The sequence below is a fragment of the Aythya fuligula genome, chromosome 10 (assembly GCF_009819795.1).
Source record: "Aythya fuligula isolate bAytFul2 chromosome 10, bAytFul2.pri, whole genome shotgun sequence".
In the NCBI taxonomy this organism is placed as follows: Eukaryota; Metazoa; Chordata; class Aves; order Anseriformes; family Anatidae; genus Aythya; species Aythya fuligula.
In genome coordinates, this window is record NC_045568.1 from 2,931,589 (window position 1) to 2,945,606 (window position 14,018).

Here is a 14,018-nt window from a genome sequence, read left to right on the forward strand (position 1 = left end):
CTGCAAGGGGAAGCACAGTCCTGTCAGACCAGCACCAGGGCTGCTGAACTGCAGCGGTAACTTAGGTAACTTAGGTGCTCTTTTTGTGTGTTAATGACCTCGCATGAATAGTGTGCAACTTTATTCTGTAAAATGTTAGATTGTCATTTGCAACTGACCAAAACAAATGTACTGATGGCTTTACCTAGATTGCTCTCCCACACTTGTGCCAATGGTAGCAAAATGAGGAGAGACAAGGAGAGAGAGGTTCTGCAGAAATGCTGCCATAGATGTGGAAACAATCTGAAAAGAGGGAAATGGAATATAGGAAAAAAAAAGTTGAGGAGACTAGTAGTCATGTGATCTTGAACTCAGTGGAATTGTTTCTTGTTCCCAAGCCTGGTAAAATATGGATAAAAATACTGTTTTTGTGCTTGAAGTTATTTAAGTCCTGTAGTTCTATACATTTGTCACTTTTCCAAAATAGTGACAAGTCATTAATGTCTCTGCTTCACTTCTTTGTAGTTCATTTCCATCTTGCCATGGGAAGGATGAGGGAAATGCAGAAATGACAGGAAAACTATCACATAGGGAAAATGGTGATTCATTACCTCCCCCTCTCATGCATCAGTTCTTATTTGCAGTATTCTAGAACAATGGCAATTGGAAGGGACCTTGTGAAGTCATTTCATGCAGCTGCCGGCTCAGAGCATGGCCAGCTGCATAGTGTGACCTGGTAGTTCAGGGCATTGCCTCGGTGAGTTTTAGATATATTCAGGGATGGAGATTCTGCAACTTCTCTGTGTGAGCTGCTCAGCCACCCTCAGCATGGCCCTTTTTTTCCTGTGGCTGGCTGGGATTTCCCCTCTGCTGCCTTTCATCCTTTGCTGTGCACCTCCGAGCAGGATCTGGCTTCCTCTGCTCTGTAACCCCATGAGGCAGTTCGTATGTCAAGTTAGATATTTCCACTTAGAAAATGTTCAATGGGTCCTGTGACTTTCCTTTGCTCTTACCTATTTTCCCCCAGTTATGAGACTGAGCAGTAGTTATTCAGAGGCGAGACAAAATGTTAGTAAGGTTACTGTCTCTTCTCCCCCATGCCCTTCAGTACCTCCAGCCGCTGTGCAGGCAGTGTGGAGAACAGGGAAAAGGCCAGCATTCAATGAGTTGTATTCCAACAAAATGAATACATTCAATTTCTAAATATAAGAATAGAGGTAACAGGTTTGGTAATTACTTATGAAAGGAAGATGATCTCTCAAGAGAGACGTTGGACCCTCAGAGAGAGATGGCGGTACTGGAGAGGGGCCAGCCCCAATGAGGGAGGCAAAGCCTTAGTCTGTCAGTGCTGAACTGTGTGTATTCCTGTCAGCAACCACAGTTGTTTGCCTGTTGCCACCTGCTCTGGTGTGCAGTGCCAGGGAAAGGATGCTCTTATCAAGTCTAGGAGGAGAATGCAGGCAGCACGAAAGCCCTAAAGCATAGCCTGAAGGGATGCTCTGTGCACTCCTCCCTGATGAAGAGACTCCTAGCAACAGCAAGCTGTTCTGGGCCTTAGAGCCCCTAGGCTTAAACCCATCCTAGCAAATAGTTGCAGGTAGCACTGTGGAGGGCACCACGCCATCTGTGCTGTGCAGACCAACGTGTCCTTCCTTGGCTTCCCTCGGAGGTGAGCTCCCCTTCCCCACTCTTATCACACCATCAGACTGGATGCACTGCAGGCTGATCAGTCCTGGGATCAGTCCTTTTATTTGGGCTGAGTTTTAGCAACATATTTTCCCTTCTGTTACAGTACTGCTCTCTGTTAACACTGTGCAAACTTGCTGCCAATTCCACCTGCTGTGAGCTCCAGGTGGGAGCCGGGCCTGGCAGGCCTCGGGCTCGGCCTCCACAGCCTGGCCCCAGGGGTGGCTGAAGCAGCCACCTCATGGCCATGCCCTGTTGGCCATCTGAGCATTTCTGTTGCCTGTGGCACATGTCATGGCTGCACCAAGGTTTACTTCGTTGTCCTGGGGGTTACAGGCAGGGCTGGCAGTTTGCAGTGTGGACCTCTTAGTTCCTGCACTGTATGCGTCTGAAAACACCAGATGCTTGCTAGGCAGCAAATGGTTATTGCAGTAATCTATTTCCTCACTCGGGCAACCCTGAGAACACTAACACTCCAGTTCTTTGTAGAGTTTCTTTACAACAGAATCCCCCAAGGGGAGCCCACTGCAAAAGGCACGAACTGCTAGTCAATTAGTGTCCTTTTTTCTATTCATCCACTAAATTATTTTTTAGCTTGTGGAAAGGAAAGCAAGACTGCTGGGATTTGATAAGCCATGGCAGGGTCTGTGCTATCACCAAGTGCCACCTTGCTGTATGCTCGAAGTGCTCTTGCAAGCCAGCTGCTTGGAAGGGAGCACAGGGGCAGAAGGATGCTGGTTGCTCTGCTTCTGCTCCCATATTTACTGTTTTTAAGTTAAAGTTGGAACTCACAGTCAGTTTACTTTCATATATATATATTTATATATACATAAGATCATTGCTGAAGCTACAAAAAAGGGGATAAGTCCTCCAAGAGTTTAAAAATTGCTTCCTGATTCTTTCTGATTTTTTTTTTTTTTTTTTTTTTTTTGGCTTAGAAAGCTGAAATACCTCTAATAGAAGCACAGGCAAGAACTAATGAGAAACACTTTGCTCTGTGTGCAGCTCTGTCTCTTTAAGACATTTTACCCACACGTTCACGTTGTGGTTTGACTCTCAGAACCACTGGTTTTGATCATATTCCACAATTTATTTGTTGAAGCTTGTGTTGCTTAAGGCAGTTCCTCTCTGATTTACCCACTTAGTGGTCAGTTTTTGATGGTCTGTTTGCACTGTTTTGGGAGTCCAGTGTTTGCAAAAACTGTTGGGGGGAAAAATGGAAAGAAAATATGTTAATTTCTTATAGATGGTGTGAAATATGCCTTTGTCAGGGGGAAGGCTAAGGCATCTGGCATGATAATGAAGGGATTAAAATGTCTCTTCACTAAATAAATGTTTCGATGTTCTTTTATTCCTTGAGTTGCAAGCTGCTGACACCAGTCCTAACTCATTTTCAGGATTATTTATAAATGCAATTAGTGCCCAGAAACTCCCTTTATGTCTAGAGTCTTACTCTATCTAGAGTCTTGTAATGGTTTTAAGTGGATTAAATTAAGATCAAATGAGAGAAAGTGATGTGGTATTGCTAATTTACTTGGGAAATGCTGTACGTTAGTGGCTTCTATTGCATAACTGTTCAAATATCTTTTCTTTTTTTGGCATTTCACTGTTTGCCAGAACTTCTGGAAATACTTGATGATGTGTTCTGCGTTTTTGCAGAATTAATGTCTGATGTTTCCTGATAAGATTAGTGTTCTTCTACATTCTTCGGTATCATGAAGAACATGCTTTGCCACCTTGCTTAAGTGTACATGCCAGTCAGAATTTACACATCATTTAACCTCAGCCTACTCTGTAGGAATATGTTGTTTTCTATAGTAGATGCACAGTGCTTGTTTTCAGTTGGCAATAAAATGCCAAAAAGCAAGTTCAATGTGAACAAGGTTTCCCTCTCCTCTAGCCCACTCATCCAGTCCTACATCTGTCCAGCACCTCCCATCGTCAGTCCACCCCACATACACATCAGAAAACCTCCCAGGGCACTGTAGAAACCTCATGATCTGCTTGTGCCCCATCATGTTGCTCTTCTGACGGTCCTGGGGCAGTGAACGTCCCCATTGACAGCTGTGGCCTGTGAACCTGAGCTTCATTCTCATTGTTTGGATCCTTTCTCCACTTGCTTGGCAGTACATAACAGAAGCCCACCACAACAGCACTGCTGCCTGTTGGTTGTTTCACTGCAGAGGGCACAGCCTGTGTTTCCCGTGCCCACACACAGCAGCACCCCGGTGTGAGCTGTCCCACCTTCTTCGTGCAGACACGGTGATTTGGTAGCTTGGTCACCACAGCCAGACTTCTCCATTCTCCTGAGCTCTGTCACTTCTCGAGGGGTGCCAGAGAGCCTGCCCACTGTCATGGTCCATGTGCAGTTCCCCCTTACCACTGCTCCCTGCCCTCTTCAGGCTTCGCTTTCATACATAGTCATGTGAAGGAGGGGATGGAGAAATCTGAAATGAATTTGCAAGGGTATTGGCCAACAGCAGGGGTCTCATCGTTCAGGTCAGTGAAGGCAATGTGGTTTTCACCCGTCATAGCTCCATTGTAGGAGGATGGGAATTTGGGATGTGTGTGTAAGGGGCTGGGGTGACATCCTCAGGGTTGGGTAGTACAAATGTTGTGTTGCTGGGAATACTGTTATAGAGGTTACTGTTACAGTAACCCCAAATCTAATGCACTGTGATGTTGCTGTTAACATAAAAAAAAAAAACACCTGTTGTCACTTGTGGCATGCCCAGCTGCTCAAAGCACAGTAATTGGGAAATTTCTTCTAGCAACACTGCGAGGTGAAAGGAGTCAACTGTTTGAGAGGGGTTTGTGTTTTCATGGATTCGCTAATAGCTCTTGTATTTCTCAATGTTTTCCTGCAGTCAGCCACCTGCCTCACCCAGCACGCAAGAAGCAATCCAGGGCATGCTATCGATGGCAAACCTCCAGTCATCAGATTCCTGCCTCCAGGCATCCTGGGGTACCAATCAGGCGAAGAATAACTCCATCTCCACACAGAACTCTAAAAAAACAGGCGGTGGTAGTAACAAAAATGCTGGCAAGCGGTTACTAAAGAAAAGCACAAAAAACAGTATTGACATTGAAGATTACGATGAAGATCAGGACCATTTAGATGCCTGTTTTAAAGATTCAGATTATGGTACGTACACACGAAGCAGTCTGAGTTGTGTGTGTGCCTGGGTATGCGTGTGCATATTTACAAATACTCCCCGTGTTTCTCATGGGATGCTTTTTTAATTTCATGTGGTCTGTTGCACTGAAATACCAAAATGTTAGTAAGGAAGAGTGTAATCAACAAGAGGTCTGCACTGCAAAATTAAGCAAACACTCCATAATAGATAGACTGACTACAGAACCGGTGGTGATATAAATATCCAGTTAGACTGTACTTGAGACATGGTGTTACCAGTAGATCTTAAAAAGCATGGAAACACACTGACAATGTGGCAGTCCGCCAGCAAGCATGGGGAGCTGTCCCAAAAATGTGTGTCAGGTACTAGTGCTTATGACAGGAATGTCCTTCTCTGCACAATAACACTAATATGTCTAGGCAAGCTGAGTGAGAAGCTGAATTTGTACTTGGAGAAGGGTTCCTGTGGTATTTTGAGTGTTGGCACAGAAAGTAAGCATCTGAAGCAGAAGTGGGCGCATAGCCAGTTTGCACCAGTTATTATCAGTTCTACCATAATAATTTGCAGGAACAATTTTGAATATAAGAAGTCAGGAAAGGAAGAAAGTAATAATGTGAGGATTGATAGGAACTGGAAAACCTGAAGCCCTGAATGGGACAAGAAGAAAGTAGAGGTTTGTGGCAAGTATGGCCATCAGAAATCATGTTATGACCAGAAAAATAGCATGTGTTTTCACCCTCTGAGATACCAAGGCAAACTGGAGGTGCTGCGACATGTTGCAGAAGGCAGCCCAGCCATTTAGAGTGCTCTGCGATGCAGTGGTGGTGCTGCTAGGTGCTTTGAGAAAGGGCAGCTCCATGAAGCAGATGCCACGCATGGGCAGGGCTCTGCTCTGCTGAAGGGCAGATTTGCTCATTACACATCTGTGCTGCGACTGAATGGAGAGCCTTTGTTGTGAGCAGGCTTGGTTTCCAAAGGCTCTGCTGTTCCACATCTAATCAGCAGACTTACAGTGTCAATGGCCAAAGGCCACAGTAAGGGTAAAATCACTACTGATGTAACAAATGACAACGGGCAAGAAAATCAAATGCCTGTTAAAAAATGTACACACACAAACAAACAAAACTTCACAGTAAAGGCTGGGGCAAAGTTTAGATCAGGTGATGTTTTATCCCTGAGGCCTTTGAAGGGTCCTTTGGTAGAATGGTTCACATTTACCTCTTGGCCACTAGTAAATCAAGGAAAACAGTTTCTGAGGTCAGCACAAATGGCACGTCATCTTGTTTCTCTCTGCCTGACTGTGCTGGAGTCACAAGGCCCAGGAAGGTGAGGTGCCAAATGAAGCGGTTGGCTTCCCTGGCACTGGTAATTCTGCTTGCACTAGGCAGGCTCCCAGAAAAGGCTGCTTCCTGCTCCTGGGGGAAGAGCAGGGGATGTGGCAGTAAAGGAATCTGCCTTGGTCTGCTCCGTGCATGAAGGGAACCATGAGTCACTGCGGTGTGAGTTGTGCTTGCGGGTACTGCTGTCCAGCGAGGATGCTGTTCAGACAGCCATGAACATGAAAAAGCCCTACAGACACCAGAAATCAAGTGTGGGAGCCAAGATATGTTGTGATCTCTCCTGCATATCTCCTTGCTGTGACAGCTGTCTGTGCCTGGTAATATCAGTGGGCCATACCCGTGCTAAGTCATAAGTAGGACCACTGCTACTGCGATAGAGACACATGGCAGATCACACGTATCTTAGCCAAGTTGTTGTGGATAGGAGTTTGTGGGAGGTCTGTAGGATCTTTAGGAGTGTATCAAGTGACCAGGGTACTTATCTGCAAGCCGTGTTAGCGCTGGGCCTGATATCATACTGTGCATGTGAGAGAGCCTCCTTTGAAAATGTGAAGCAAGGCTTGCTTGCATCTGGCAAAACCTAAACCCATGGGGACAGGAAAAAATCTGAGACATGGCACCAAGTCCTTCCGTGCAGTCCAAAGACCAGTCCCTTAACAAAGAGGTGGCTGTCTCCCTGTGAATCATAGCGTGGCTCACTTTTTCCCAAGCTTTTGAAGAAAGGTAGAAGCTCCTCTCATGGCAGGAGTACCCACGCACCTACATGTGTTTCTTTGACACATGAAGATTCACATCTTGTCTCGCAAGGGGTTATGAGAATTGTACTGGCATGTCTTCAATATCAGTCTAGCTTGGGATAAAGAAACTTGTCTGTGTCTCTTACAGCTGTGCTGCCACTACACAGACAAGATGAAGACTGCTTTATGCTGTTTGAGAAGTTTATCTGTGTATCCTAAAAGTAGCTGGTTGCAGCGTAATGACAGCAACTTCTAAAATGCAGTGTGTAGATGAGAGCAAGAGAAAGTCTCCTGATTGTTGCAGCTGTGTCACCACTCAGCGTTACCTCTGGGGGACATAGCTCTTCTGAGCTGCGATGCCTGCGGGCACCATAACTGTACAGAGCAAGTGGACTTGTGTGCAGCACAGAGCTGTCCCCACACTGAAAGTATCCTCTTTGTTTCCTACTGTAGTTTACCCTTCTCTTGAATCGGATGAAGATAATCCAGTATTCAAATCTCGGTCAAAGAAAAGGAAAAGCTCAGATGATGCCCCTTATAGCCCAACAGGTAAGTCCATAAAATCTGTGCTACCCAGACTCAGACTAAGTCAGGCAGGTACCTAATGAACCAGCCATTTTTCAAGGAATGTGGAAACTGTAAGACCACAACTAGCAATTTCTCTGTATAGTGAAGGATTAATTCTTTCCAGCACAATGGGAGGTGATTTCATGTGCTGGGACTCAGCCGACCAGTTTTAGCCTTTTGCCATCAACCAGCAGGAAAAAGTCGTTCCTGGATGGGTTGTTTTTTTCCTTCGTGCTCTTGGTGAAGGAATGATTGGTGGCCACCTTAGCAGTGGCGTAGTTGTGAAACCACAGACAGCTGAGTAGCCCTGGCTTTTAGGTGTTGACCAAATAGAGAGAAATGACAGGGAATGTGAGAATGGTCTCCTCTGAGTTTGGCCAAAGCTGATGGTCTGGAAAGGTGTTTTTGTTGTGGCTCACCAGAGGCAGTATAAGAGGCTAGGGGGTTCCTAGACCCCCCTTTGCTATGGCCCACTAATGGGGGAGTCTCCACAGCTTGCTGCGTGTGACAAAGAAGCAGTGTCTCAGCTCGTGGCACTGCATGTCCATCCCCAGCAGATGGGGCGGTGAACGCTGTCCATTTGGAAACGATGCTGGACTCATTCATACTACCTGTAGTAGGCAGAAATCTCCCATGGCTTCAGCTTCAGGTAGCTGCATCTGCCTGTGAGGTTACTTGGCTGTGTTATATCTTTGTTGGCAGCTTCTCCCCAAACCACTGTGACTGGGTGGAGGCTGTCAGCACTTCCTTCTTCGTACACATCCTGGGGAGGAAGGAAGAGCAGAGGCTGTGGCATCCCTGGCTTTTCCTGCTCAGGAGGGCAGAGTCTCGCTGCCCAGTGTGGCTGTGCTGCTCATCTGGGCACACGCTGCATGTGTCTCACCTGCACCTGCTTTCCTTGCAGCACGAGTCGGCCCCTCGGTGCCTCGACAGGACAGACCAGTGCGAGAGGGTACAAGAGTCGCCTCCATTGAAACCGGACTTGCTGCTGCTGCCGCAAAGCTGTCACAGCAGGTGAGGTTGCTTGGGAAGTAGTAGCTGTCAGGACATGAAAGCAGCAAAGTCATGCCCAAATAGCAGCGGTGTCAGTCCTTCTTAGGGTTTATTCATGTCAGGAACACAAGGGTCATCAGTCTCAGGTGAAATAAACAGGAGGAAAGTCCTGTAGTGTTGCAGCATACCTGACAAAGCCCCAGCACAGGGCAGGCAGTGTGTCAGAAGTACAGAAAAGCATGAGAGAGCAACCATGGCTACCTTGCAGGCTAATGGTAGAAGGAGGGTCCCTGAAAGGAGTGTGTGAGAACGGTGTATTGATGTGCATTTGAGAGTCTGACTGGTGTGATTGCCTTGTCTGTGGAAATCAGCTGCTGGGAAGCATTAGGGTTTTCTCTCAAAGCTTTGGTGAACCGAGGATAGCTCATGTCAGTTCAACAAAGATATTGAGGCATTTCTGGGTGTTGGTAAGTGTCCTTTGGTCTCTGGAGGTGTCATATAGATGCTAAGTGCCTCATGCACTTGGGCCCCACAAATATGACAGAGCAAGGCGTGAAGGTGATGAGGTCTGCTGGAGCCAGGTTGGCGAGATGCTGGAGTTGCTGGAGTTGCTGGAGTTGTGGCTTTTGGTGGCATTGCACTTTTATGATGGGTGCTGTTAGGTAGAAGAGCTCCAAGAACGGTAGCAGGGTTTCAACAAGAAGTGGATTTGAAGGTAGGCAAGGGAAACAGGACGGTGAGAGACCACTTTTCTCATGATGTGCAGTTGTAGGTGGTGAGATAATGTCTGTCTTAGCAGGAAGCAGATTCTATGAATAAGTGGGGTGCTTAATATCCTCCATGCTATTGTGAAAGTGTGTGAAGATTGAAGATAGGAGATGCCAGTTTATGTGGAACTTCAAAAGGTTTGTTCATGCAAAACCATGCTGGTCTCCCAAGGCAGGGTCGTTTCGGTCCTGACTGGCTGCTACTCGCCGCAGTGTGCACAGAGTTAACAAGCAAGGAGGCTCTGCACAAAGCACAGAGAGGCAAGAAAGGCAGCGTGTGCATGCAGCAGAGATCTGTGAGAGAGATGGTATCGGAACAGACTGAGCAGTTTGTACATGGCAAACTCCATTGTTTTTCATTGTATCAGGACCCTAAGCAACGCCGCTGGCCCTTGCCATAGCTAAAGGTCTTCTGGGGATTAATATGAGCTTCATGTTTGTCATTTTAAAGGAGGAACAAAAAGGCAAGAAGAAAAAAAATACCAAAAAGAAGCTGTCAACCAACAACGCGAACAAACCGGCTCAGGAAGGCAGCTCGCCAGAGCCGAAGCTGGAGTCACATGCCAGCAGCCTCACAGATCACGAGTACACCGCAGGGGCCAGCACCTTTGGGGTCGCCCAGCCTAACAGGGGATCACAGCCGATGGCACCCGGTGTTTTCCTCACACAGAGGAGACCCTCATCATCCTCGCAGAACAATGCCTCCGCCAAAGGTACCAGGAAACGCCTGGGGTTACGCTCTAGGAATGGGGAAGGGTGATTTGGTCATGTAATCCATGCCGTTTGCAGGGCCCTCACGTATTATGTTTGTCATGGGTCTGTAGAATTGTTTTGGTAGATCAGATCTGGTTGGAGATCTAGCCCACGGCCTTGGCTCCCCTGGTAGTGTGGGCCCAAATTTGTGCCTTGCTGCTGGGCTGTTGTTGCAGGGTGTGAGGCATCCTGTGCTAGGAAATGCTCCTGAGCATGCCCCAGGGTTCCTGAGGAGGACATGCAGTGGCCACGTCACAGTCCAGCCCGTCTGGTGAAGCCTTGTCAAGGGGAGGATGCATCCATAAAGGCTGCTCTGCTCAGGGCGGGGTCAGGCACTGCTGAGGTCGGCTAGTGGTTGTGCAATACCTGTGCATACCTGTAAAGGAGGACGTCCTGCCCAGCGCGTGTAGAGTAGTGCAAATCTGCAATCCTGTTGCAACAAAAGAGCAGAGGAATGTCAGACCTTGGGAGTAACACAGCCACGCAAACAAAACCAAGAGAGGAAGAAGTCACTTGTCTGCCATAGGGAAAGCCAGGGCTGGGCTGGGGCCTTCTGTTCTCTGCTTGAACTGTGCTGAGAAAGCACGATGAAGGCAGGTGTGTGGGACAGGCAAAAACTCCAGTCAAGTGCACTGTGTATGGTGAAGATCAAGTGCTCGATCCCACTGGGAGAGGCCCTGTTGTAAAAAGTGAGGCTATATGGCAGACGTTTCCAGTATTCCGCATTTGAGTGGAGCAAATCAGAGGCAGTGTGTAGTGTCCTGCAGCCCCAGTAAAACATCAGGGCAGCTGAATGGGCCATACAGGAGGATGTGTACAGCCCATTATAGGCCCCAGGGCTCTGTCAGGAGCTGGCAAGACTTGTAGCTGTCTGCAGAACCAGAGTGAAATGAAAGTATTTGCCTGGAATTGTGTCTTTGTGATGCCATGGTAATGTGAATAAAACAGGTCCAAGAGCATGGAAGATGTGATGGGAAGAGGAGTGCTGAATGGAGCCAGGCCCTGGTCTGGCAGGTGAGCTGGGTGCCCAGTCAGGCCATCGTGAAGGGAGCCTTTACAGGCACGTGGATCACACCTTGCCCGTGACATAGCTCAGTCCTCAGAGGAGGGAAGGAGCCATGTGCCAAGAGTATGTGCCTGACATTGGGTGAGAGGAGCACATTCAGAGCCTCCAGTGAAGGGCCTCCAGCTGGGGCCACCTAGGGGACTTCAGGGCATCTCTCTTGCATGGAGCACAGGAGATCCCAGAGCTTGGGAACTAACAGGTTGGGAATGAAGGGACTGTGGAAGGAGAAGGTGGGATGAAGCAGAGTCAGGGAGCTCTCAGACTATTTCAGGAAGGGAGACAACTCACAGTGAGGCAAAAGGATGAGAAATGAAGAAACTATAAATTGCTTTTGTATGCCGCCAGTCTTCTATGGCTGTAGAAGCACATTCTTATTGAGAAAAGGTATGGTGTGGAAGGTCACCACCTGCCCTTTGGGCTGGAGCACTCAATGCAGGTGGGAGAAGTGGAGAGGAACCAGTCTTTGCAGGTGTTGCATGTGAGTGCACTGACAGCATTATGGGCAGGGAAATGGCTCTGTGGGTTTGTGGAGTGCCAGGTAGTCCCAGATACCTTGGAGATTCACAATGTTTCTGGCTGTAAGGTAGTAGCTGGCGAGAGGTGGGGTAGAGATCAGCTGTGACAATTGTACAAGTCTCTGAGGACAAGCATGCAGGGAGCACAGGCCTTCCTGAATGGCACAGCCCACGAGCAAGGGCTCACAGTGGTGTTTTTCTTTCTTGAGTGTGGGGATAGGGGAGGTTGTCCCAGTTAGGTGCTTTGTAGTGCCTTGGTGTTAGCCTAAATCTGTAAAGATGTGCATGTCTGTGCGTGTGTGTGTGTGTGTGTGTGCATGCACTGGTACATGCAGCTGTTCAGCAGCTTGTGCCTAGGCTGGATGCAGGTGGTCTCTCTTGGGAAAGAGAGGGCAAGGAACCACAGTGGTACGTGGACTGGTGCCAGTGAGGTGCCAGACTGTGTCCCCATGCTACAGATTAGCCCTTGAGTGTGTGCAGAACAGTAGAGAGGTGTCCAGAGGTCCTGGGGGTGTGTGCATGCCCACGGTGAAAGCAGGCAGCATTTTACAGCCTGCTGGGTGCCTGTGTGAGCACAGCCTCCCCAGTGGGGCAGTGCTGGAGACACTGGGTTTGGACGGACTGTCATGCTGGGGGCAAACTGGTCACCCACAAGCCATGAGCTGGGATGCATGCGGGCTGGGTGAGGGCACAGCACAGCAGGGCTGGCACTGTGGGGGTGCCCCAGGTGTGTGACGGGACGCGCCCCAGCTGCGGTGGTGCCACTTTGGCTCCTGTGCTTGGTGCACCGGGGAGCTGGGGTGGGAGCGGGCAAGGACCCAGGCTTGTGGGGTGGCTGTGGCCTCGTGGAGGTGCTGGGATGGGGCCGGGCTTCCCGTGGGGAAGGCAGCAGTGGTACGGGGCTGGAGGGTCACTTTGTGTAGGGCTGGAGCCGCCCTGGGGCTCACCCACTCCCGCTCTCCCTCCAGGAAAGCGCACGAAGAAGGGGATGGCCACGGCCAAGCAGCGGCTCGGCAAGATCCTGAAGATCCACCGGAATGGCAAGCTGCTGCTCTAGCAGCCTCCGGGCTACTGCCACCTAACTTTGGCCACCATGACGGCAACCCTTTTAACTTTCAGCGGTTGGAGTGTACAGAATCCTGCTATAAATATTTTTTAATATAGATGTCCTTTCTCAGAGTGCTGAGAGCGACCAGTCCGCAAAAAGTTAACGCGCCCCCGGCCCGGCCCCGCGGCGCTGAGCAGCGGGAGGCGGTGAGGGGTGGCGGGGAGCGGGCGGGCGGCGGTGCCTGGCTGCCGTGTAGATGCGTCTCCTGAGGCATCCTTTTCCTAGAATGTAGCTTGTACATAGCTTTTGGAATAACGACCACCCGTTTTTTATAAGGGGAAAGTCTCTCCGGGCGCCGCCAGCCGCAGCGGCCCGTACCAGCTCTTTGCGTAACTTCTTGTACGAGGAGGGAGACAGTTATTTTACTAGCACCTTGTGGAGTGTTTCCGTGTTTTGTGACGATGTAATTTATTAATGTTTGTAGCTTTTTATATTTGTACATTTCTTATGGGCTTTGTTTATATACACACATTACCGGGGTGCGGCGCCCGCGGGGAACCAGAGCCACCCGCAGCCGTGGCGAGGGCCGTGAGGGCCGCGCTGGCCTGGGCGTCGCGCTGGCTTTTTTTATTATGATTATTATTATTAGTATTATTATTTTTTCGCGACATGTACATTTCTAACAAAGTTTATCGTGGCTATCTATCTATGACGGTGTTTTATTTACCGATTCATATCAAATGCTCTTGTATCAAGTTCACGAAATCTAAGTAAACCTAGAGCAAAGTTTAAAAAAAAAAAAAAAAAAAGGGAAGAAAAAAAAAAAAAAAGAAAGCAAAGTAAACTATTTCAGGTTTTGTATACATCCGCCTGGGCCTGGCCTTTTTGTGGGGTTGGCGAGGGGTGGTGTGCGGGCTCAGTGGAGGGGCACAGGGCAGCTGTGTGCCCCCGGGTCCCCCAGTGTGGGCAGCAGGCAGGGCAGGGCGAATGGCCTGGCGTGGTGCTCTTGGTGCTCTGCCCTCTTCCCCCTGCTCCTCAGCTGGGGCAGGCAGGCACGGAGCTGTGCTGCCCATTCATAGTCACACCACAGTGCTAAGCCAGTGCTTCAGCTGCAACCCATCTGACCACCTCTTTTTGCTGAAGTGCCACCAGAAGCCCTGGCTAGTTGGACATGGTCTTGATTCCTGTCCAGCCCTACCCATCCCTGAAGGGCAGTTGCTTAGCTTATGTCCTGGTAACACACACCATGGTCCACACAGACACACCTGCCCGCTGCCTAGCACTCCTCTCATCATTTACCACCCTTGGTCAAATATACACACTCATTTCCCTCTGCTTCCTCCCTCCATCTGGGAGGTCACCAGGTGCTACAGCCTTCTTTTCAGTCATGGAAAGGTCAGGTAACTCACCCTTTGTTCTTCTGCCAGCTG

The 14,018-nt window shown here is 48.9% G+C and overlaps 1 protein-coding gene across 2 annotated transcripts in view; it reads left to right on the forward strand.

Moving 5' to 3' along the window:
- PHF2 (PHD finger protein 2) overlaps positions 1–13,380 on the forward strand; it is a 96,701-nt gene extending 83,321 nt beyond the window's left edge. Inside the window, exons 18-22 of one of the 2 annotated variants that reach the window (XM_032194133.1) lie at positions 4,533–4,810; positions 7,333–7,428; positions 8,351–8,460; positions 9,658–9,919; positions 12,509–13,380. In XM_032194133.1, coding sequence (XP_032050024.1) covers positions 4,533–4,810; positions 7,333–7,428; positions 8,351–8,460; positions 9,658–9,919; positions 12,509–12,597 — 835 coding nt within the window. In that variant the 3' untranslated portion in view covers positions 12,598–13,380. The remainder of the gene's footprint in view (positions 1–4,532; positions 4,811–7,332; positions 7,429–8,350; positions 8,461–9,657; positions 9,920–12,508) is intronic. The other variant, XM_032194134.1, reaches the window with a different exon arrangement.
- The last annotated feature ends 638 nt before the right edge of the window (positions 13,381–14,018 follow it).